This window comes from Rhynchophorus ferrugineus, unplaced genomic scaffold (assembly GCF_030347505.1).
Source record: "Rhynchophorus ferrugineus isolate W39M unplaced genomic scaffold, kcgeb_rfMv2 rfM9, whole genome shotgun sequence".
NCBI classification, from domain to species: Eukaryota; Metazoa; Arthropoda; class Insecta; order Coleoptera; family Curculionidae; genus Rhynchophorus; species Rhynchophorus ferrugineus.
This window is the reverse complement of record NW_027472588.1, coordinates 16,605,814-16,631,667: the sequence shown is the minus strand read 5'-3', so window position 1 is coordinate 16,631,667 and position 25,854 is coordinate 16,605,814. Positions and strand designations below refer to the sequence as shown.

Here is a 25,854-nt window from a genome sequence, read left to right as displayed (position 1 = left end):
TAACTGTTATTATTTTTTGTTATAATCTTGTTATTTCGCAATAATATTTTCTTATATTGACTACGTGGATTTAAGCAAAATTCATTGAATCGTATATTTCCATAATACCAACAACTCACCAATCAATAAGGAATTATAATTCTACAAATCTATTCTATACTTGTTAATATTTCTTGCAACTTTTATTTTCGCTCTGATGCTTATGTTAGCATTGCTTAAAATATAGGTATATATTAACAGGGTATTCTATCAGAAGCTTGTGTATATAAGGCGAATATAAATCAAATAGAGAAAAGCAAAAATTATGTTCATACTTGTAAATTGTTGATCCCATCCCTCATTTTATAATAAGGCGAAAACATGATACCCTTATTTAATTAAACAACTAAATGTTTGCTTCTCCCGGAGATAAAGTAAACCCGTTGATTATGATGCGGGCTATAATGTTAAAATAAACAAAGAAGTTGCGAAAACAAAAGGAGAAAAACACCAGGTGTTTAAATGAATCTCGAGCCGGGAATTAATTTATGAAATGCCTCATGACGTTGGCGAAGAACGAAACAGATTTCCAAAGACAAACTCCTGTCCTGATCTCGAAGTGGGAAGCTACCTACGTAGATAGACAAGGAAATGCCATTTTAGTTTGTTTTAAATAAGTCTTTAAGTGAGATTTTAAAGCTTTATGTTTCTTCTTCCGTATCTCTTTTTATTTTTTGTTATAATCTAGTTATTTCACAATAATATTTTCTTATATTGACTGCGTGGATTTGAGCAAAATTAATTGAATCATATTTTCATAATACCAACAACTCACCAATCAATAAGGAATTATAATTCTACAAATCTATTCTATACTTGTTAATATTTCTTGCAACTTTTATTTTCACTCTTGATGCTTATGTTAGCATTGCTTAAAATATAGGTATATATTAACAGCGTATTCTATCAGAAGCTTCACTACATAGTATAAAACAAAGTCGCCTTTTCTGTCCCTATATCCCTATGTGCGCTTAAATCTTTAAAACTACGCAACGGATTTTGATGCGGTTTTTTTCAATAGATAGAGTGATTCAAGAGGAAGGTTTATATGTATAATACATGCATAATATACTAAGGCAACATTGCTAATTTTAGAGGTTTCTAACGTGATGTCGTAAATTAACCTATTTTTTTAGGCTTATTTAGCAATTAGCAAAAACGCTGCCTAACCCTACGAGTTAGATCAAATTAATGTACTACAGTATTGTACACCATAAAAAGGTCTACAAAAAAGTCCGCGATGGTATATGTTTATCTTTTAGGGATAACCCACATTAACCATTTTTATTGTTTACTTTTTACGTGAGAAAATGGCTTATTTACGAAGCTATTTTAAGCAATACGGCATTAATCCTTATCGAATTAAGTACCTTAAATACAGTGTGCAATTAATATAGATCAATATGGTTCCTTACAGCATGTAAATTAAACAAATATTTTCGGAGATATTACAAATTTAAAATTTGCGTTTAAAAATGTGTAATGTAATAAAAATTGTATGAATTTAGATATTCCAAAGATAGCAGGAAATCTTCATAATAAGTATAGGGGAAGAGGAATTGTTTTACTCCAAATTTAATGCGTGCAGGCCAAGGGCAGTAATGAATGAACCAAAAATACTGGATCGATTTTAATCATGTTTTCATTGAGTGACATAGGCATATATATTTTATGCCCGTGCAAAGTCGGAACGGGCCGCTATGTTTTTATATACAACGTTCATATTTTTTCTGTAGTGTATTTAATTTAGTATCAGCATTGCACCCGTGCGAAGCCGGGGCGGGTCGCCAGTATGTATATAAGGCGAATATAAATCAAATAGCGAAAGGCAAAAATTATGTTCCTACTTGTAAATTGTTGATGCCATCCCTCATTTTATAATAAGGGGAAAACATGATACCCTTATTTAATTAAACAACTAAATGTTTGCTTCTCCCGGAGATAAAGTAAACCTGTTGATTATGATGCGGTCTATAATGTTAAAATAAACAAAGAAGATGTGAAAACAAAAAGATAAAAAAGCCAGTTGTTTAAATGAATCTTGAGCCGGGAATTAATTTATGAAATGCCTCATGACGTTGGCGAAGAACGAAACAGATTTCCAAAGACAAACTCCTGTCCTAATCTCGAACTGGGAAGCTACCTACGTAAATAGACAAGGAAATGCCATTTTAGTTTGTTTTAAATAAGTCTTTAAGTGAGATTTAAAAGCTTCATGTTTCTTCCTCCGTAACTGTTATTATTTTTTGTTATAATCTTGTTATTTCATAATAATATTTTCTTATATTGACTGCGTAGATTTAAGCAAAATTCATTGAATAATATTTCCATAATACCAACAACTCACCAATCAATAAGTAATTATAATTCTACAAATCTATTCTATACTTGTTAATATCTCTTGCAACTTTTATTTTTGCTCTTGATGCTTATGTTAACATTGCTTAAAATATAAGTATATATTAACATGATATTCTATCAAAAGCTTATGTATATAAGGCGGATATAAATCAAATAGAGAAAGGCAAAAATTATGTTCCTACTTGTAAATTGTTGATCCCATCCCTCATTTTATAATAAGGGGAAAACATAGTACCCTTATTTAATTAAACAACTAAATGTTTGCTTCTCCCGGAGATAAAGTAAACCCGTTGATTATGATGCGGGCTATAATGTTAAAATAAACAAAGAAGATGCGAAAACAAAAAGAGAAAAACACCAGGTGTTCAAATGAATCTCGAGCCTGGAACTAATTTATGAAATGCGTCATGACGGCTTCCATCCGTTGGTGAAGAACGAAACAGATTTCCAAAGAAAAACTCCTGTCCTAATCTCGAAGTGGGAAGCTACCTGCGTAGATAGGCAAGGAAATGCCATTTTAGTTTGTTTCAAATAAGTCTTTAATTGAGATTTGAAAGCTTCATGTTTCTTCCTCCGTAACTATTATTATTTTTTGTTATAATCTTTTTATTTCACAATAATATTTTCTTATAATGACTGTGTGGATTTAAGCAAAATTCATTGAATAATATTTATCCATAAATAAATTTTTAAATATTTACCACAGACAGTGTTACTGTGTAATAATCCCATCAAGTACATTTGTAATCAACTTCATGTTGAAGCCTCATTAACACGAAGTGTGTCGAAGAAGAAGGAAAATATTTTTCAGTGCGTTGAAAATGTCTGAATTTGTATCGAGTATTTGTATCTCATTTGGGGGAAGTGTTACTTTCTTAATTCCATCTGACGAAAAAACGGCTATATGTCATCGAAATCTGTGTGAAGCCATAAGGCCTCCACCGATCTCACCATGCGAATACTGAAGACAAAAGTTTTTCGAACCGAAGAAAAAAGACTTCTGGACAACCAAAAGTTTGAATGAAAACGATAGGTTGAAGTAATTTCCCGATAAAACCATTAATGGGGTTCACCATCGACTACAATTGATGCGTTTAAGTCCAATACAGCGCGAAAGTGGTCGGAATACAAGAAGAGATACAACAAAGTTATTCTTCAGCATGACAATGCTGAACCACATGTTGGAAAACCGATGAAAATATACTTGAATACACTAAAATGGAAGGTGGTACCTCACCAGCAGTAGTCTCCTCGACCTTGGCCCTTCTGATTAAAAATTATTCCGACATATGAATCGTGGCTTGTTTGAAAAGAGCTTAACTATCTATAAAGATACGAAAAAATGGATCGATTCTCGGATAGCTTCAAAGTATACATCGTTCTTTCCATATTGACTCCATAAATTGGTTGAAGGATAGGAAAAGTACCGGTTATCGATTGACAGTACTTTGAAAAAATACACTGTTTCGTTTTTTTCACAATAAAACTTCATAAAAAAATATTTTAAAACGTATGAACACGAATAATCAACAAATTTGTAATATAAGACTCTAATCCATAATACTTTCCTTATGACAAATGACAAAACGTAAATAAAGGCCCAACTAGTGAAACCAAAACAGAAATAGAAAAAATATCAGAATTTTGTTTTTACAGTTATGGTCTCTAATTTACATCCCCAAAAATTAACTTACAGTTTTAGTAAATGCTTAGGAAAATACTAGATGGAAGAATAAATATTATCATATTTTTTAAAATATTTTAAATATTGTCCATTGTTTTCTATTACTTTGCACCAAAGTCCACCAGTTTCCATCTATAAACCCCCCAGGTCTCGATGTGCTGTATTATATGGGACTTTATAAAAATGGACTCTATAAAAATACATGGGAATACATAGATTTCTTCACCACTTTCACCATAATAATTTTCCACCATTTTTTTTTTGATATGGGGTAATAAATAATACATGCGTATTCATACCATGATCGGAATTATGTTTTTTAAAGTTTTAAGCCTAAGTTTAAATGGCCAAGAAGCTGTTCTTGCCATCAATATTAATTTTTTCTTCTAACAAAACTTGTAATTTCGCTCCTTTAAAAGTTCCTGGCTGTTGATGTTAAATGATGATATGATTCCATAACATTTACGCCAATGTAATTTCGAAGCAAATTCCTCTTGTTGAGATTTATATAAAAAGTAGCGCTATTTCGTCAGATGCCATCGCTTTCTACAAAATGTTGTAGGCTTTTGTAGATTCAGTGCTCTGAAAACTTACGTCCGATCTACGGTGCCTGTTAGTTCATGTCAGTTTTTATATTTTTTGTAACTCGGTTTGGGATGGCTAAATGAATCATCAAATTTTCGCACTTTCTTTTCATCAATTTCCAATGTCATTTTCATTTTCATAAAATTCACTTTCATTTTATTTGAAAGTTAAGTTAAAGTGTTCAGCGAATATTTTAGCTTTTTAGCTATTATTGATTTGAGTGTTCGTGGCTTTCTAGAAGGATTAGTGCATTTCTCTCGCATCTTTCAGGTCTTACAGATACTTTACGTATTTTTGTATTGATTTATGAATATATCATTTTTCTTTTCACAAACTTTGTATTATATTTTGTTTTCCGATATTCTGTTTTGTTCCTTTTTCCCCTGTTTTTCATTTTTCAACTACCATTTCTCTAATTATTTTCGAATACTTAATTCCTTTAACAGTCTCGTTAATTTTTAAAGTATATTTGATACTTGGAAGTAGGTATATAGAAAATATATTATTAATAAAATAGATTTAAATAAGAACATAAGATAATACATATTCTTTTGTTGTCTATTTTTGCTGTAGTTGTCCCTTAATTAAAAAAAAATCTGAACAAACCAAATATGTTAAAATCACGCACATAAACTAAAAGTACGTCATTATTATTCTTAAATATAGACGAAACCTTTGTTAGCACAATACCAGTAATACTCTTTTTATTTCAGCTTATAACCCCCTTTAGATCCTTAGTTCTTTGTTGTGAATCACGCCGAGAGATGGAAGAGTGGCTCAGCGCACTCACTGCCGCATCCCAACGCCGCTACCACGAACTGGAGCCCGACTGCCTCTCTGGCCAACATCATTGGTAAGTACATCGAGAAATCGATGAAATAATATGATAACGATCCAACCATAATAATGATCCAAACGTACTATGATTGAAATTAGAAATTTCTGGATCCCAAACTTGAAACTAGCCTATTATTTTCGATATAGATCGATATCTCATTAAACGCTACAGCTTCAAAATTGTCAGTAGTCAGTCAGGGATGTTAAACCTTTAAGATAGCGTCTGAAAATTTTCTTTTTTAGTAAACGCGTTTAAAAAACAAAATAATAATGAAACAAAAGATTTCGATGCTCTAGTGATAAATGTATAGTTTATATTACCATTAATCTATTATTGTCCTATGCAAGGGAGTCATTGTTTAAAATATATTCAATTTAAGAGAAACGTGAATAAAAGGTATGGAATGTATTGGATTTAAAAAAAAATTAGTTTACTTGAAAAAATTTTTATTTTGGGTGTGGAAAGAAGTGATAATGATGGAACTATTGTGCAGGAAATACTGAAGGACTATTGTCCTAAATACTTCCATTTTAGATGTGTCATAAATAAAAGCACTGTTTTGTTTTATATAAAAAGACGAGCCATATTGCTATAATCAAATAAACCAAAGGGATATCTGCGGCTTTTGTTGAACTCAAGATGTTACTATTGTAGTAAAATTATTTTGTAAATATAGAATGTTCCTTCGTCCACCAGATTCTTCTGAGATGCACTGGTTTTACTCAAATTTTCATGGTATACCTAAATTTGGAAGGCTGAGTAACCGAGCCACTTTAATATGTCTTTAGTGATCTTGTACTCCGAATTACGATACTTGTATTAAAATATAATCGCTAGGGGTCTATCCTTAATCCTAATAGGTAATGCCTGGAATACTTTAATCAACTGCAATTCACCTTTGGTGACTTTATGGACTGAATTACTTAATTTGACGCTAATTTCGCTAAACTATGTCAAGGAATGTTTAACTGTAAAACAATTGTTTTCTTTTCTTGCTAATGTTTCATTTTCTAATGAGTAAATAATTTTAATAATTTAACTTTAAGGAGGAATTCTACTGTCTATGCTACTTAGGAAACTTTTCTAAAACAGATTTTGTATTTATCTGAAAGCTATTTTAGCCTATTTTTTGAACTATTTTAGTGTACTTTTTATTCTAGCAAAAAGAATTTCTAACAAATATAAACGAAATCCTTAATTTTAAATGTTTCACTTAACACATGTCACAAATATGCATAAGCTCAGTCGAAGAACCACTATTTCAGTATCTATATGGAAAGCTACATTTCCTATTCTCAAGCAATTTATATTTATATATCCAAAAAAACTGTATTTATCTACCCTAGAAAGTTATTGCCCAATTTTATATCCCTTTTTCTTCAAATGAAATAAAGTGCAATATGCTTTTAAAGGATCATTTTGCAATGATCGAAATAAGTAGTAGTTAGAAAAGTCTGAGACCGAGATATGTAAACAATTGGGCAAAATGTCGCATCTAATATTTTTCAAATTAATTTGAATTTGCAGCACAATATCAGGTCGGAAATAAATTTCTTCTTAATTTCCGTTAGCTTACAGTACACCTTATGATCCTAGCAATCTTCTAGCAGTTATTTTTTGGTTAGGTTTACTGAAGAATTGATATATAGATTATTTTGCATGGAAATTATCTAGATGTGTATCTTCTTGTACGGCCGGTTTTTAGTCGATAACTAAAACGACTTCATCTTGTCGATGTTGAAGCAATATTGGAAGCTATGATTTTCAGCGTTACTTAGCTTCAATCTTACGTAAATCTATGAGTTTTTAAAAGTTTAAAAAGTGTTTTTTGATGTTTGTGCTTAGATGTATTTTTATCAGCAATATCTATTGAAAATGTAAATAAAGTGTAAGTTTAATCAAGTGTTAAATATTTGATTTAGCTGTAAATTAATAGTTTCTTCCATTGTTAATGCATTGAGTTTAGCATGTTTACATTTTGACGACAATCAAATTATTATCTGTTTTTAACGTCAAAATCATTATTTTTCTAGCCTCAAATCCAATTCGTAAAAGTAGTTTCAGACAGAGTATGTTCCCCAGAAACTTCCACAGCGAACATGATGTCTTTTTGTAGCAGATTTCTCCATAAAATTATAGAGGAATAATATATCCTACAAATATATTTGCTGTAGAAAATTATGACGATATTTAATGTATAAGTGCTCTAACGCGACAAATATTTCTACTCCTCAAAACTTACCATTTTATTATTTTTATAATTTTTTCACTTTAAGAAGGCATTTATTGAGAAACAGTACAATATATATATATATATATATATATATATATATATATATATATATATATATATATATATATATATATATATATATATATATATATATATATATATATATATATATATATATATATATTGTACTGTTTCTCAATAAATGCCTTCTTAAAGTGAAAAAATTATCACTTTAAGAAGGCATTTATTGAGAAACAGTACAATATATATATATATATATATATATATATATATATATATATATATATATATATATATATATTATTCAAAATATGTTCCATCTTTTTTTTTTAATTTTTCCCACTCTTCTAGTTTTCTGGTCATATTTCATGGTCTCCATAAAACGATTTCGGATTGGCAGCGATCTAATCATAGATCCCTTATCGCACTTCTTCAGTATTTCGAAACCGTGTGCTATTCAAACCATACCACATCGATCTGAACAAGTAGTAACCAGAACATGCTATGTTTGTTGAATACGTTGAATGTATCATAATTTCCGATTCGAGCTGCTCCAATGTATCCCCCAAAACACTTTCAACGTATAGACTAGTGCAGTCGTAGGGCCTGTTATAATAAGCAACTTGCATACGTTACTCAGTATTGCGGGCCAGTTTTGCCACAAAAAATCATTGAAATTGTTTAATTAATTTCGGCAGATTTTCGCAGTTTCATTAGGTTTAAGTAGTTCGTAATACACATGGCTAGCATACAATACACAGCACATTGTTGATCCCACCATATACACCACAAGAATTTACGGCTATAAATATACCGCTTTAATTCATTAGATGGTAATTTTCCTTCCATTTGATTCTAATCTCTTCAAAAATTCATATAGTTGATCAAAATACATACCAGAAATCAATTGATTTGTAGTGGACTTTTAGATTCAGTTAAGAAAGGTCTTCTTGAAAATTAAAAAAACTCTCCTAAGAGAAGTCCTACTCTACTAGCTATTCGCAAGACTTTGTTCCTTCCTATTTCAATTTATACCGATCGATACTACATGATCTAGCCCTAATATATCTAAATGGGGTAGATTTATCTGTACCCTCAAAAAGAAGAATTCACAATATAGTAGTAAAAATAAATTAATGTAACAGGTCAATTGAAAAGTCCCTAGCCTGACAAATAGATGGAGCTACTAGAATTAAATGCATATGTTTGTAGTTAGCCTTAATCCTCAAAAGATGCGTGTACAAATTTGACGGCTGTCGGATCACTAGTTTATGAATTATAGTATTTTGAGTAAAGTAACTTTTGTTATTTCGAAAGAAATGGATAAAAAGGAAATTTGCGTGTTGATAAAATATTGATTTTTGAAGGGAAAAAATACAGTTGAAGCAAAAACTTGATTTGATGTCAAGTTTCCGGACACTGCCCCAGGAAAATCAACCATCAAGGATTGGTGTGCTAAGTTTAGACTAGTGGTGAAATGTGTACCGAAGACGATGAACGCAGTGGACGCCCAAAATAGGTTGTTACCGACGAAAACATTACCATAAAATTGAAATTGAATGAAATAGTGAACACTTTAAACATATCAACTGAACTTGTACATCATATTTCATTTCACGAATGACCAAAAACAATGACGAGTTGATGATTCGGAGCAGTGTTTGAAGATCATCAAGCGTAATAAACCCGAGTTTTTGCATCGGTATGTGACAATGGATCAAACGTAGCTCCATCATTTCACTCCGAAGTCTAATCGATAGCCATCTGAGTGGACTGCACACAATGAATCCGCTCCAAAGCGTGGAAAACGCAACAGTCGCCTGGTAAGGTTATGGCGTCTGTATTTTGGGATGTGCATGGAATAATTTTCATTGACTACCTTGAAAAAGGACCATCAACAGCGACTATTACCGTTTGAAGGACGAAATCGCCGAAAAATACCGCATTTGTAGAAAAAGAAAGTGCTGCTTCACCAAGGCAATGCACCGTGTCACAAATAAGTGAAAACGATGACAAAAGTCCATCCATCCACCATATTTTCCAGATCTGACCCTGAGCGACTATTTCCTGTTCTCAGATCTCAAAATAATGCTCGCTGGGAGGAACTTTTCGTCATATGAAGAGGTGATCGCCGAAACTGAGGCCTATTTTGAAACGAAGGACAAATCGTACTACAAAAATGGTATCGAAAATTTGGAGCGTCGCTATAAACAGTGTATCACACTTAAAGGGAATTATATTCAATAAAAAAAACTAATTTTGCCGGGCCGGGGACTTTTCAATTATTTGTCAACAAGTCAATTATTTAATGCATTTAAAATTAATGTATTATTTTCTAATCTTAAATTAATTATTTATAATCCATCATTTAAATTCCTTTGTGTGCTTTGGCTCCTTTAAATTTTAAAACAGATACTAATGGAATATCTGAAGCCTATTTTCCGAAGCATCGGCGCAAATATATTGGGGTGGCAAAGTTAAAATATATCATCGATCGCTATTTGAATAATAATGGAAACAGTATTCACTTATGTATACTAATGGATATTTGAACGTGCGATGCCTGGCGATAACTTTCGAAGTTGATATTCCCTCTGGTTTGGGATTTAACGAGCGCGTTAAATCACCCCGCCCCTAATAGTCAACAAAACCGCGATCTGACCTTAAATTAGCCCCTAATTATGGAGAATTTTGCACGCACAGATAATTTAAATGTCGAAATATTAAAGCGCCTTTTAGCCAGATAACCGCAAAATTTACTGACAGCAAAATATATTTCGCAAGATTGATTATACATTAACAACCGTTTTTTTTAATTGATGGAATGAGTAAAAGTTTACTCATTTAGAAGCTATTACTCTTTGAAAATGAAGATTCCAGAAAGTCTTTTCTGTGCTATTTTGATTATTTGCTTCAGAAAAATGCAGCAAGAAATGTTTTGCTCGTTTTCGTTCCAAAAATGATCCTCGATGTGAGCCTACTCAAATGTAACATACGACATTATCAACTGGCAAGCAATATACTGGCTTAAAGATAAAATAAAATTCCATATTTAGTTGATCTATATACAACACGAAGTGTATCTCTAAATTATATAAACGTAGATGAGGCCTAGGATATGAACTGTGATCTTTATCACATACTTCTCAAATGTTTTTCACATTTCTGGCAATATAATGTCGAAAGAACGATGTTTTTGGCGGCGATCCTGTCTACAATGCCACGTAACATCAATCTTAAAAAATATGTGACCGTATCAGAACTTCCCATTCGATAAGAACGATGTACTCTCCATAATTCTAATGACTACTTCTTTAGCTAAGTATTATTAAAAAATAAATGCCACCTAGATTGACTATTAGATAAATAGGTACAACTGTTTTATTATAATAGCTAGGCTATAAATTATAGAGATTTGTTAAAAACTTTCACCAAGCATGGGATAATCCCCTAGTATTATCTTACGAACTAAATGTAATAATTATCGTAGAGAAATTAAAGCTGTTATTACCGAAAAATGTTTCTGAAATAACTGAAAACCAGATTCCCAGGAGATGAAACTTAATAAAATAATGATTCACGACAAATCAAATGAGTTAAAATTTACTATGTTTGGAACTATCTAAGAGAACTATCAAATAATAGTAAAGTTGACATTCACTTTCCATAAAATTAATTAAGGTTATTAAAATGAATTGATAATATAAAAAACACCTACTAAAAATATAGATGGTGCATGTGAAAAAAGTATAACAAAACTGTATAACCAAAATATGAATCAATATTTTTAGTTATGTAATTGTTATTAATTAATATATAAGGTAAACAAAATAATTAAAATAAGTAAAGGTATTTCAACAATGTTTTTATTAAACGTGCCATGTGATTAAAGGACTAGAGTAAACAAGTTAATGGGTTCTCTTTTATCAAAGTGTAACACGCTATGCTTAGTAAAATAATTATCTGACAAAGTATATTAGATTTATAGATATTTTCCCGGCTTTTTGATAACTATGCACACATGTTAAACTTGATATAGAACATTACATTAATAGTGACCATATGTTGTATCCCATATAATGAATATATGTGAAATATACATAGATGGATGTGTTGTAGTCATATTTGAACAAGTAAAGTAAATTTTGAATAAGTTCACAGTTTAAAAAAGTCAGATTAAAAAAACAAAACAACATATATAATTAAATATTTACATATTGGAAAAGATAAAACCGTTTAATAAGAATATCCTGATAACTAAAACTAAATCCACATGTTTTTTAGTTATCTCACAAAAGATGCGTGTATAAATTTGACAGCTGTCGGATCATTAGTTTGTAAATTATAGCATTTTTAGTGAACCAACTTTTGTTATTGTGAAAAAAATGGATAAAAAGGAATTTCTTGGAAATGGAAAAAGGAATATTCTTTTTGAAGGGAAACAAATGCAGTTGAAGCAAATACTTAGCTTGATGCAGAGTTTCTGGACACTGCTCCATGAAAATCAATCATCAAGGATTGGTATGCTAAGTTTAGATAGACTTGGTGAAATGAGTACCGAAGACGGTGAACGCAATGGATGCCCAAAAAAGGTTGTTATCCACGAAAACATTAAAAAAATTCACAAAATGATTTTGAATGGCCGTATATTGAAATTAAATGAAATAGTAGAAACTCCAAAGATATCAACTGAACGTATACAACAAATCATTCACGAATATGTGGGTATGAGAAAGCTCTGTGCAAAGTGGGTGCCGCGCAGCTCACTTTTGACCAAAAACAAGGACGCGTTGATGATTCGAAGCAGTGTTTGAAGATGATCAAGCGTAATAAGCCCCAGTTTTTGCGTCGATATGTGACAATGGATGAAACATGACACACTCATCTCACTCCTACTCCGAGGTCCAATCGACAAGTCATCCGAGTGGACTGCACACGATAAACCCGCTTCAAAGCGTGGGAAAACGCAACAGTCGGCTGGCAAGATTATGGCGTCTGTATTTTGGGATGCGCATGAAATAATTTTCATTAACTACCTTGAAAAAGGAAGGATCATCAACAACAGCTATTACATAGGGTTTGAAGAAAAAAAAAAGTACTGCTTCATCAATGCACCGTGTCACAAGTCAGTGAAAACGATGGCAAAAATCCATGGATTGGTCTTCGAGTTGCTTCCTCATCCACCGTATTCTCCAGATCTGGCCCCCAGCGACTATTCCCTGTTCTCAGATCTCAAAATTATGTTCGCTGGGAAGAAATTTTCGTCGAATGAAGAAGTGATCGCCGAAACTGAGGCTTATTTTGAAACAAAGGACAAATCGTATTACAAAAATGGTATCGAAAAGTTGGCAGGTCGCTATAATCATAATTATGTTGAATAAAAAAATCATTTTGCCAAAAAAATATGTTTTATTATGGTAGGCCGGGGACTTTTCAATTGACCTGTTATATGCTCCACATATTGTTCACGTCCCTATTGTTCAGTTTTGAATGCTATCATTACTCATCATTATACAGTGCTCATTATAGCACAAAAATCCGCAATAAACAGTATTTTTGTTCAGTTACCACTTTGTGAATTTATTGTGTAAACTATGTGTGTATGTGTAAAATTATGTAACTTATTAGCAAACTGATAGTAAAAAATAGATTTGAAAGGATTCCTATGGACTCTCAAATCGTTCATGCAGAATGGCGTCCCCTTTTTACCATATTCAATAAATTTGGAATACAAGAAAGTAGTTATCACAATTTATATAATTATGTAGTGCTTACATCAAACAGTAATTTTTTGTGCGGAACTTAATACCTTGTGAATTTATTGTTTTAACAGTTTTGTGATAATCTATAAATAAAACTTCTTTTATATCACAACTGACTGATTGACTATTGAAACCACATGTTATAAGAAAGCGGTTATCATAGCTCTTAGGATTATGTAGCATTCTCTGTTATATAAGTTATTTCTGTGTAACTTTTTGTGCGTGAATTGCCGGGTTGTGAACTACGTCAAATATGGCGTTGCTCTTTATACAGCAGTTACATTAATTAATAGTCATTTATCAATAAACTCTTAAATAATATCAAAATTAAAAATCAATTGTGTTCGGATATATAAATCTGACAAAAACGGATATTACAGGGCATTATTGAGTTGATTTAGTATAGGACTGATTAAATTGGATTAAATCGGATTCGAATTTATTCCCAGATAGGTGTACTATCCAGATCTAGCCCCCACCTATATAAACACTCTCAGGAAGGAAACTTGACTCAAATATAAAGACAATTTCTGAAAAAAGACAACTACCTCTTGGAAAGACAGAAAACTATATATATTTTGATTGGCTGTTAGATGAAAAAAACAATTTGAATAGAAACTTAAATGACTTAAATTTTAAAATAATACATTTGTTCTAATTTCAACTCCAATTATTTAATTCTTTCAGGTTGAGATCATATTAGAGAATAATTACTTTCATAACTCATACGGTTCATAATATTCATTTAATATTCATATTGAAAGAAAGTGGAGCAAGTATGTAAAAATTAATCAAAACCCAAAATTACTTTTAGATTCAGTAGAAAAAATATAATTAGAATATTGACATTTTCAAGCTTTAAGAGAGACATGCGGACGGGATTAAACTTTAAAGCTTTCGGTAATTCTTTAAGTGTTTGAACAGAATTTATATTCGATTTTGTAGGTCGCTTGATGGATTTTTAGGGCCTTTCAGTATAGAAAAAACAAACAGGAACCTTTTAAGCTTAAAATCAGATTATACCATTTTTTTCCATAACAGCACTGTCAAATATATTGGTGTTGTTATGGTTAGGGAAAAAGTAATTTAGATAAATGTGCGTTTAGATGGTTTTATAGTAGCTTATCTTTAATAATACACATTTAGTGACGCAATCTTATAATATGCTTGAATGGTAGCAGCAATAAAAATTCTACGTAGAAAGATAGCCCAATTATCTTGCGAAACAAACAGACAGAAATAGTAGTTGAAGTCCAAAGGAACTTCACTAACGGTTTCAAATCGTATATTGATGAATTGGATGGAAAGTCATTATGACTGGTTCAAGACAATGTGAAGTAAATTATCCTTAACTATCTACATCTAATGGAATTTATGCAGGCGATTGATAAAATGCCTAGAGTTGACTAATGGAAAAGGCGTTGTCTTTAATCAAAACAACGAAAGATCACACATAATCAGTGACTCATTGAGTTTAGATGGAAAAATGTGTTACATCCTCAGTGTATGACGGACCTTGGATTATCCCTCCATCATTTGTTTGAATTTTTGCATAAATCTCTGAACGGTATAAAGCTAAATTAAAAAGGAACTGGTAAAAATCAATTGGATCGTTTTCTCACCCAGAAATCTTAACTGTTTTCGGATGAATAAGTTATGGTTTTACCAGAAACGGACAAAAGGCGGTCTACCGAAACGTCAAATAAATAATTTATTAGTGTTTGATAAATACCTTTTTGTATATTTTTAGTTAGAGATATTTTCAAAAGTAATTTCTGTACAAAATATTTTTCAACTTGTCATTAAAATACAATGACATATATTTTGTAAGCTTTAATAACTACAAGTCTGAAAACTCAATTTAAAAATTTGGAATACTTCTTACACTATAAGACGGATATAGTTAATATTATAAAAATAATAAATGCAGGTAAAATATAAAAGCGTATATATACTAGTATAGATTGATGTTATATTATTCTAGATTATCTAGTGCTAGTGAATTTCTCGAGGTAGTCCCATTAACTTCCAACTATTCTATTCCACAATTTTCAGTTGTTCAGTTGTTGTAAGTTAAGTCTACAAAAATGTTCGTGTCAAATTATAATTATTAATCCTAATATATTTAAACTGTCATATGTCTCAAACCATACTTTAACATTTCGCAAAACAATTTTACAGAAGTTTTAAGTATTTTAAATTTATATCTAGCCATACATTCTAACCAAATGCTCATGTATTTTTGAACAATTTCTCATATATTTATCGACACACAGTTGTAACACTCAACAATGTAATTATTATATATTAAATACCTACTGATCTTCAATTGTTTCCACTCACAACAACCTGTTTTGGTAATTGTCGCTGTTGGATCATATTCTCATGTCCCAAAAAATGTCATTCAGTCACAAGTCAATATTCAGAGCAAGAGCTAGCTATATCCTATGTTTTCCCTTATACTCTATGAAGAGATATCGTCACTTAAAGAAGTGCATATCCCTATATAAGTTATAAGTTATAAGATGGATGGATTATCTATGGACCCAGAATAACAGTTTTATCTGAAACAAATGTACGAAATCATGCTTATGTCGAAAAAAATTCCAAAATAGAACTAATATCAAGGTTATCTTGATTTGTCACCTGCTTTGTATATTCTTTTCGGTAAACCGAACATTCCATTGTTTTTCTAAAATATTTTAACCACTTATACTAAGTGCAGCTGCAAAAGATTAAAAATATTTATTTAAAAAAGCAATAAAACCGCAACAGTTTAATATTTAATAATATCAATAACCTCTAACGCTTTTTGCTGGCTTGTCATTATCTCGTTCCTACTCAAAATAATTGATTAGAGTCGCCGACTAACCTCTAATTTTCCAATAATCAGCAATTCTCTAATAACAATGTTTTCAAGAATATTGGAAATTTATGTTCGATCAATACCAACAGAAATCGAATTTTATACATGTTTTTTTATACTAATTTCAGTTCAGACAGCATTCTGTCTCTTTTTAACTATGATAAAGTGAGAAGAAATAATCAGCTCCAAATTAAAAACGAATTTGACATTTTTACAATTGACATTGGGTAGTATATTCGACATCATCTATGAGGTATATTGGTTGTTTCATTGTAAGGGCTATATGTACCCATTATGAACACAGTTTGCGAAGCTTTCAAGTATTCAAATAAAATATAATTTAATCATGATATACTGTAGTTGCTTTTGTGAATGATAATATATTAGTATATAACATATTAACATATTAATGTTGTCCAATTATTAATTTTACTGATAAAGATTCCAGGTATATATTATTAAATGGATAATAATTAGAATCTCTAATGCTTTAAAAATTAAAGCAAATTTACTATTATCTTACATTACACCAACCTAATATTATCACATAAAATATAACACTCCTTTCCTTAATTTATTAAACCATTTCATTTCCTTTTAGCGGAAATACGACCTGGACTATATTCGCGCTGAATCCACACTAAATCGGTTTTCTGATACATTAACCTCTTAAGCGGAGATAAAACCACATTCAATTTAGCAGAATATCTAGGATTAGCTCGATCCGATACTATTTAAAAGTTAAATTATCTATTTTACCTTTTACCTTATACTTTTCATGTTATTACAAAGTAAAGGTATTACACTATAATAACGTTTTCAATTAACATTTACGCGAATTTCAGAATACCTGATTAATAGGTTTTAAGAGAACTTTTATAAATGGGATTAAGTTGAGGCAAATAGACTGTAAATATACACATATTATGCATTTTAATTTACTGTTGACTTTAATGAAAGATTTAAATATTTAAATTACAATTGGGATTTGGTCCATAAACACTTGGCCTGAAATGCAAGAAACAATATTAAAATACAGAACTTATACAGAAATTTATTATTGTTTTCAAACCCCTTTCACACACCAATTCTGCACCAGAGCAGAATATTTTAGAATATATAAATTCTATTTGAACCTTAACATACAGGAAGACAATATTTTTACTTTGTCTTTGCATTTCAATAAATAATTTAAAAGTGTCCTATAAGTGACGAAATTTTCTACACAAAAACATTAAAAATATATAACCTAAATATATCCTATAAATAGAATTAGAAGAACGAAATCTGCCTTGCTTGCTCTTACTTCTATATCTTCTGTCCTAAGATTCAGACGCACAGTAAGGACTTGCGTCTATTTAACTTTTATATTAAATATGTTTCTATATTTTGTGATGAGGATGTATCAAACAGTCTTAAGTACTTTTTTAATAAAATTGAGTAAGAACTTCCCTAACGGAGCCTTGCAAGATTAAATATGAAGTATAATTAATTCCTAAATCTTAAGTAATTATGTAACGTTCCACAAAACGACCTATCTGGAAAACTTTTAAGCTGCCGATAAAACTTTCGTTTTAAAAAATGAACCGTTTTACTAAACGAAATTACCGAGCTGAACCGATGCTTTTAAAAACTCCCCAAAAAATGTATCCAATAGCTGCTCTTTTATCAGATTAGTCATTAATTTTGCATCCATGAGTTTGACTACTAATTAAAAATAATTTCAATCATTAAGGCCAGGGGTAATAGACCTCCCAGTTATATTATTCAGCCCGATGTTAAATATTACAATTCTCGAAAATGCATTATCTTTAAAAGAAAATTTATTTTTGTTCGCCAACAAATATAATTTTTTAAATCAGGTCTACCGTGGCAATACCTAACGGAAAAAGTCATGAACTAGTACAGGACACTAAATATGAATATTTATAGAGATAAATCTTATTCTGTATCTTGATTCATGTTCATATGACAAAAAAAGCGGCAATAACAGGTAAGTTATCCTGTTAGAAAGAAAAACTGGTGACGCTGCACTGTTGCAGCTCGAATGGAAAGTTTTGCCACACTCGCCATACCCATTACGCATAGCAGCTTTTGATTATCACTTGTTCAGATCAATGTATGTGTATATATGAGTGGCTGCAATCTAATTGAACACATTACATATCTGGCAATTATAATCAAAATTCCCTATAGCTCTTTTTCCAATTTTTCATATTTCTTTAGTGCTATCAATACAAAAAAATTAAAATGTATGATATATATAAAAATTACTACTATGCTTTTATTGGTGATGGATTATCGACAAAATCGAGGAGTTAAAGAGTTAGCTTAATAATAAAACAGGCATGATCTCTTGTCTATAAAATCAAGCTCCTTTTGTTGGGCTACTAAAATGTATTATAGTATTAATGTATTCAATTGTCAACCTTTTTGAAAAGGTTATCTCAGTTAAGGAGCTTTTAGCCAAAATATTAAATATAATTATCTTGACCAATATAAATTTGTTTCAAGTAAATTAATGTTAATTATGTTAATTATGGTTTTAATTGATGACACTTTACAAACAAATTTTTAAAGGGTAACAAAATATTTTGATGTAGTATACTTTCATTTACCTTCAATGTAATTTTACCTCCGTCCCATTAGGAAACATTTTGTTTTTAAACTATGTGTAATATTCTCATGATTTCTCTTGTTGTACTCCTGTAAATATAATATATCTGAACACAAATGCTTTATATAAATAATTGTACACGTACCAGGTAAAAGCAATGCTAAGTCACACACATACACACACATCCATAATATGCACATACACTGGATACACAACACATTTGGAGCTGAAGATAACATTATAATTAAATAATAGTGATTATATTTAAAACACAAAAATGCTGACTGCATTTTATGCCAGACACACAAAAATGGCATCGTAAACAAACTCAAACGTTATAGAAATGAGCCAATCAAATGCCTTTGTAGGTCAATTCAAATGAACCAGTCAAAAATGTAGTCTCAGAGCCAGCATTGAATGGACTACGTACAACATTTCTTCGGTTTCGCCTATTTAAGTAACACCTCTGTATATACTCTATGATGGGAAATGCAATTTTTTAAATCTACTTTCACCGCAAATATTCCATGTTTCTCTAAACTTTCACAAATATTTCAAAACCGAAATTAGCCGAAGAGCAATTAATTTTTATATATACATACAAGATAGCACATTGCATAATAATTCTTAGGATTGCATTTTTTTGTAAAATTTTTGAGAAAATATTTAACTAACCTTCAAAACTTTAAAATCGTTTCAGGTACGCCCCGTCGTTCGATGCCAGACCCACGTATTGCAACGTTTGCCGATACAAAATCAACGCACGTCATCTGCTTCGATGCGAAGTATGTAAATTCAACGTACACAAGCGGTGCGCCGCGAAGGCCATCAACAATTGCAAATGGACCACCCTGGCATCGGTCGGGAAGGATATTATCGAGGACGCCGACGGGGTAAGTCTGAAAAAGTTGCCGCAGGAGGTCGTTGTCAAAATTTACGTTTATCTTAAAACCGATAGAGCGGCTAAGCTCCAGGAAACGGAATCGCGTTTCCCGGAATTGTTTTGGTTTATTGGTTTGCTCCTCTCCTCTTTTGTGCGTATGTCTTTTTGCCAATTTGTTTTCTTTTGAAGGGTATAAGGGGATCCGTTTTATGGCCATATCCAAACGTTATTTATTCGAGGATTTCGATATAATTTATTGTATTTTTCCGCGATGGAAATTGAAATATTTTATACATTTCCATTTGTGAAAATGTTCGAGAAAGAACAAAACTTTTTACTTTAAGATTTATACACATTAGATAAAATTAGATTTCTCGCTATACCTAGTTTGTTTCATTTTATATTTTGTATTGCGCACGTATTCTGATCATTTTCTTATATTAAAAAGATATTAATAAAAAACATAGTATTGCTATATATATTCGGTACACTATATGTTAATTAATATAACAGATCAACTGAAAACTCCCCGGCCTACTATAGTAAAACATATTTTTTGGCAAAATTAGTTTTTTTTTATTCAACATAATTCCTTTCAAGGGTTGTACACTGATTATAGCGACCCTCTAAATTTTCGATACCATTTTTGTAGTACGATTTGTCCTTTGCTCCAAAATAGGGCTCAGTTTCGGCGATCGATGAAAACTTCTTCCCAGCGAGCATTCTTTTAAGATCTGAGAACAGAAAATAAAGACAAGGGGGGAGGTGGTTCAGATCGGGAGAATACGGTAGATGAGGTAGCAATTCGAAGCCCAGTTCATGGATTTTTGCCATCTTTTTCATTCACTTGTGACACGATGCATTGTGTTGGTGAAGCAGAACTTTCTTTTTCTTCAAATGCGGCCGTTTTTCGGCGATTTCGTCCTTCAAACGGTCCAATGACGCATGCAATAGTCGCTAAATAGTAATAGTAGTCAATGAAAGTTATTCAATGCGCATACCAAAATACCGACGCCATAACCTCGCGATAACCAGCCGACTGTTGCTTTTTGCCACACTTTAGAGCGGGTTCATCGTGTGCAGTCCACTCGGATGACTGTCGATTGGACTTCGGAGTGAAATATTGGAACCATGTTTTATCCGTTGTCACATATCGACGCAAAAACGGGTTTATTACTCTTCAAACACCGCTCCGAATCATCAGCTCGTCGTTGTTTTTGGTCAAAAGTGAGTTCACGCGACACCCACTTTGCACAGAGCTTTCTCATACCCAAATATTCGTGAATGATATGATATACACGTTCACTTGATTTCATTAGATAGTCTACTATTTCATTCAATTTCAATTTACGGTCATTCAAAATCATTTTGTGGATTTTTTAAACGCGACATTTCTTTTTGTAAATTTTTTTCACAATAACAAGAGTTGCTTGACACAAAATGCTATAATTCATAAACTAATACACGCATGTTTTGAGGGTTAGTGCTAACTAAAAAAAAATTGATTTAATTCTAGTAGCGCCATCTATGTGTCAGGCCGGGGACTTTTCAATTGACCTGTTATTCTTCATCACCTTCATCAACTTTATCCCATTATTATAATAATACAACCAAAATTGAAAACTCCATCTTGGTTTGGCAGCGATCGGACCGATTCATATTTGCAATTATTTGTCGCAGTCAAACTATGCTATATCGATCTGACCAAGTGATAATGAGATGATAATTCTACAACAACACATCATCCAAAGTATTCAATTATATCCATTAATTTTCCGCTTCAGTGTTGATTTCTTGGAACTTTTGTACTTACCATTGTCGTAGTAAAACTCTACTTTTTGTCAATCAATAAATCCGTGTTCTTGAAGCAGTTCGTGTTGTAGTAATTTTTGCTCCTTTTGAATCTTTCGCATGGCATGTAAATCTCTGGAAGCAGTTGGCTCACCGACTGCTAAGCTGCGTGAAATTTTTTTGATAATTTCAGTTTAATTTTGATCTAATAAGCCTTTTTTAGTTTTCCAGGTCGTTCTCTTTATTCAAAACCGACAGTAAATTGCTAAAAGTGTTTGAGTCAAAAATTGAACAAAATATCTCGTTATATAAATCAAAATTATTTGTTTGTTACCTTAATGATGAGTAATATTTTTGGTACTTTTGACACTTGTAAAAAGGTCATGTTTTTCATCTAGCCGTACAATTGTTGTTGCAAGTCGTTATTGCCACAGAAACAAAATTACCTAACAGAGAAGACTATAAGGTTCATCCCATCCCATCATCAACCCATAGATATTAGTATTTATATTTTAATCTATATCCTACTTGTGGTGTAGCAGGACTTTTTTGAGTTTTTTGAGCGCCCCATCTTCCATACAAAAAGTCGAAAAATCTCAAAAAACTCTTCGTTACCGTTTCATTCGGCAAACATTTCCAGTTCGTTGTAATCTGCGTCTCTGAATTCGTCTCTCAACCATCCACTGATTGCCGCGCCTTAACATAATATCGAAGAAACACTTGTACATTTTGGCCGAGGCATCGTATTGAAATATTTCAAGTTTGCAGATATTAGACAGCACCAGTTGACAGAGACAACAACAGAGAGCCACACAGAGCCATGGCAGAATAAGATTCGAATTTTAGTCTTGATTATAAGACTAGAACAGAGACCATACCCAACATTATTTAAGAAGCGAAATCTGTTCCAGTTTAATGGATTTTTGATACTTATTACTTCAGTAGTGAACTCCTTATGCGTTATATCAGTCAGAAAATCGTTCATTCTTCAGACTTGTCATTTTTATAATGAATTTTTATTCCTACTACGTTATATTCTCATACCCTTCTATAACTAGTCTTCTGTTCTTCAAGTTGTACTGTATGTTTCATCAAAAAGGTCGATTTTTATATGTATGTAGGGTAACTATTCACTTTTCTTCATTTAGTGAACATGTCTAAAGCATTTTGTCATGCGTCTTTGAATATATTCTTCTGATTTTCCAATCTTAATTTAATATTGATTTCTTATATCGCATGAAAGGGAAACACACAAAATGCCAGAGGTAACAAATCTGAACGCGAGTGAGCAAGATAAACCGAAACAATCAATTCCTCATCACGCCTAAGCACCTCTCTTTTTGCAGCCCACAGTTTCAGTTGAATCTGAAGCTAGCTTTAAATGTCAATTAAATTTTAAATTTGCTATTGATTATATTTTGAGTACTACACTTTTAAATGCAAATTGTTACCGTTTGGCTAACTAACGAAAAGAGCAGAGCTTCAAGCAGTTGGCTACAAATATGCCAATTTTATTTAACAGCCCTAATATTTCAATTTGTTGATGTTTCTAAAAGCTCAAATCTGGTCTATTAAGTTAATCGTAGACCCCACAGACGTATATTGTTTGACGTTTTAGTGCTAACTAATGCATTTCGATCATTTCGAAAGAACTAGGGTCGACTTAGTTGGATAAGGTGACAGGACGGCCCTCATAGTATAGTGATAGTGGCGTGTTCGAATTGCGCTGTAGCCTAGTTGTGAATTTAAGTTTGTGCTTGTTTATAATTGTGATTGTCTAAAAGGCAATAATATATAATCCGACAAGGAAAATAATCCCTGACACCCCAATAATCAAACTAGGTAAGACCACGTGTTTTCTGAAAGGATTTCTTAGTTGATCACTCGTCAGACAATAAGCTTAATGCCGAGTAACATCGGTTGAAGCAACAAATCTAGTTCACATAAACCCTAGTTAATAATATTATTATTCTAAAATATACACCAACCTTTTTTCGGGTTTTATTAGGTTGTTCAATAATTTCATGTAACATTATCAATTTCAAATACCATAAGAAGAGAATCAACATTTAATGCTTAAAATTTCGGCATTCGTCAAAAATGGAGCAAATTTCGAATGAAAAATAAATTTGAGTTTGTTTCTTGTTTCACCATTGTTACTGAACCAAAACCATTGCCTACGGAATAATGTGATTCAAATTCCTGTTCAAAAAGTAGACCAAGAAAAGGTTTCCCGCTATTTTCTGGGATAGAAAGTAACTTTGTGAAAATATAAATCCATTTTCACATAATTCATATTGTAACTTTTTGGACTATTTTAATGTAAAATATGAAAAAATAAGCACCTGGTATAGAGAAAAAAAAATACGTACAGATACATCTCAAAGATCACTAATAAAATTAACTAAGCCGATTCGATGGCGCAGTAGTTAAGGCTACAGGATGATCATCCTACTATTGCGATAGTCGTGTGTTCGAATCCTGTCAGGGCATGGATGTTTGTGATTATAATTGGTTTTAATTGATACCATGATTTAGTGTCCACATTGATAAAAAAAAGACGAAGAAAAAAGAATCAAGAATTTTTGTAGAACTGGAACTAAGAATAGTACTGGAAATCAGCTCCAGATTGGTCGCCAGATTTAGGTCGCTCTAAATTGTAGTTCTTCTGGCACATAACAAAAAATTCGTGGAGAACAATTTTGAGTAGACAAAAAGGTAAATATAATTGGTGAGACAACACATTGATATGATCCATGAATTGGGCCATCGTTGGAATAAATATATTAAAATTACAGAAAATTATATAAATCATATACCTTTCAGACACTAATGAATAACATATATGATGTTTTGATATATTCATATTAGTCATAGTAAGAACTTCATCATTGACGATGTCGAGATATTCATTTGCAGTAATCGGGGCAGTGATATGAATGAGAGAACTAGCTGAATACCACATCACTACCGCCCAAATCATAAAGGAGCCTGATCCATGCTTGAGGGCCTGTCCGGATCATAGGTTTCTTTGGAGTCCTCCATAAATAAGCCTGACCATTTGTAGTAATAAACGTAAACGATGATACATGGGACCATAACACATTCTCCCAATCAGAAAGTGTAAAAGCTTTTTAAAGTTTCACCACTAGTTTGGCAGCTTAGATTACTCATCAGAAACTCTCTCGCTAAATGTGCACCGAATATTTGTCTTCCTTCAAAGTGTTAAGAGATTACACTTTTCACCGATTGCCTGTTTTAACCTAAAAACTTAGCATGTACAGTGAGTGTCGCTTTATTTACATAACAGGTCTATTGAAAAGTTACCGGCCTACCATAGTAAAACACTTTTTTATGGCAAAATTAGTTTTTTTTATTCAACATAATATCCTTCAAGGGTGATACACTGATTATAGCAACCTCGCTTTTGAGATCTGAGTACAGGAAATAGTCGCCGAGGTCCAGATCTGGAGAATACGGTGGATAAGGAAGCAATTCGAAGACCAGTTCATGGATTATTACCATCGTCTTGACTGACTTGTGACACGGCGCATTGTCTTGGTGAACCAGCACTTCTTTTTCTTCAAATGTGGCCGTTTTTCGGCGATTTCGTCCTTTAAATGGTACAATAACGCTATGTAATAGTCGCTGTTGATGGTTCTTCCTTCGTTCGTTCATCGTGTGCGGTCTACTCGGATGACTGTCGATTGGACTTCGGAGTGAAATGATGAAGCCATGTTTCATCCATAGTCACACATCGACGCAAAAACTCGACTTTATTATACTTGATCCTCTTCAAACACCGCTCCGAATCATCAACTCGTCGTTGTTTTTGGTCAAAAGTAAGCTCGCGCGGCACCCACTTTGTCCAGTGCTTTCTCATACCCAAATATTCGTAAATGATATGATGCACACCTTCACTTGATATATTTAAAGTGTCCGCTATTTCATTCAATTTCAATTAACGGTCATTCAAAATCATTTTGTGGATTTTTTAAAATGTTTTCGTCGGTAACAACCTCTTCACCGCCTTCGGTGCTCATTTCACCACGTATAAGCTTAGCATACCAATCCTTGATGGTTGATTTTCCTGGGACAGTGTCCGGAAACTCGTCATCAAGCCAAGTTTTTGCTTCAACTGTATTTTTTCCCTTCAGAAAGTAATATTTTATCA

General features: G+C 32.0%; 1 protein-coding gene across 3 annotated transcripts in view; it reads left to right on the top strand.

Annotated features, from left to right (window-relative positions):
* Window positions 1-25,854, top strand: part of LOC143202105 (diacylglycerol kinase eta) — a 436,917-nt gene that overhangs the window by 223,168 nt on the left and 187,895 nt on the right. For all 3 annotated transcript variants that reach the window (XM_076413382.1, XM_076413384.1, XM_076413383.1), the window contains 2 exons: window positions 5,383-5,522; window positions 19,707-19,899. In XM_076413382.1, the coding sequence (XP_076269497.1) occupies window positions 5,383-5,522; window positions 19,707-19,899 (333 nt within the window). The remainder of the gene's footprint in view (window positions 1-5,382; window positions 5,523-19,706; window positions 19,900-25,854) is intronic.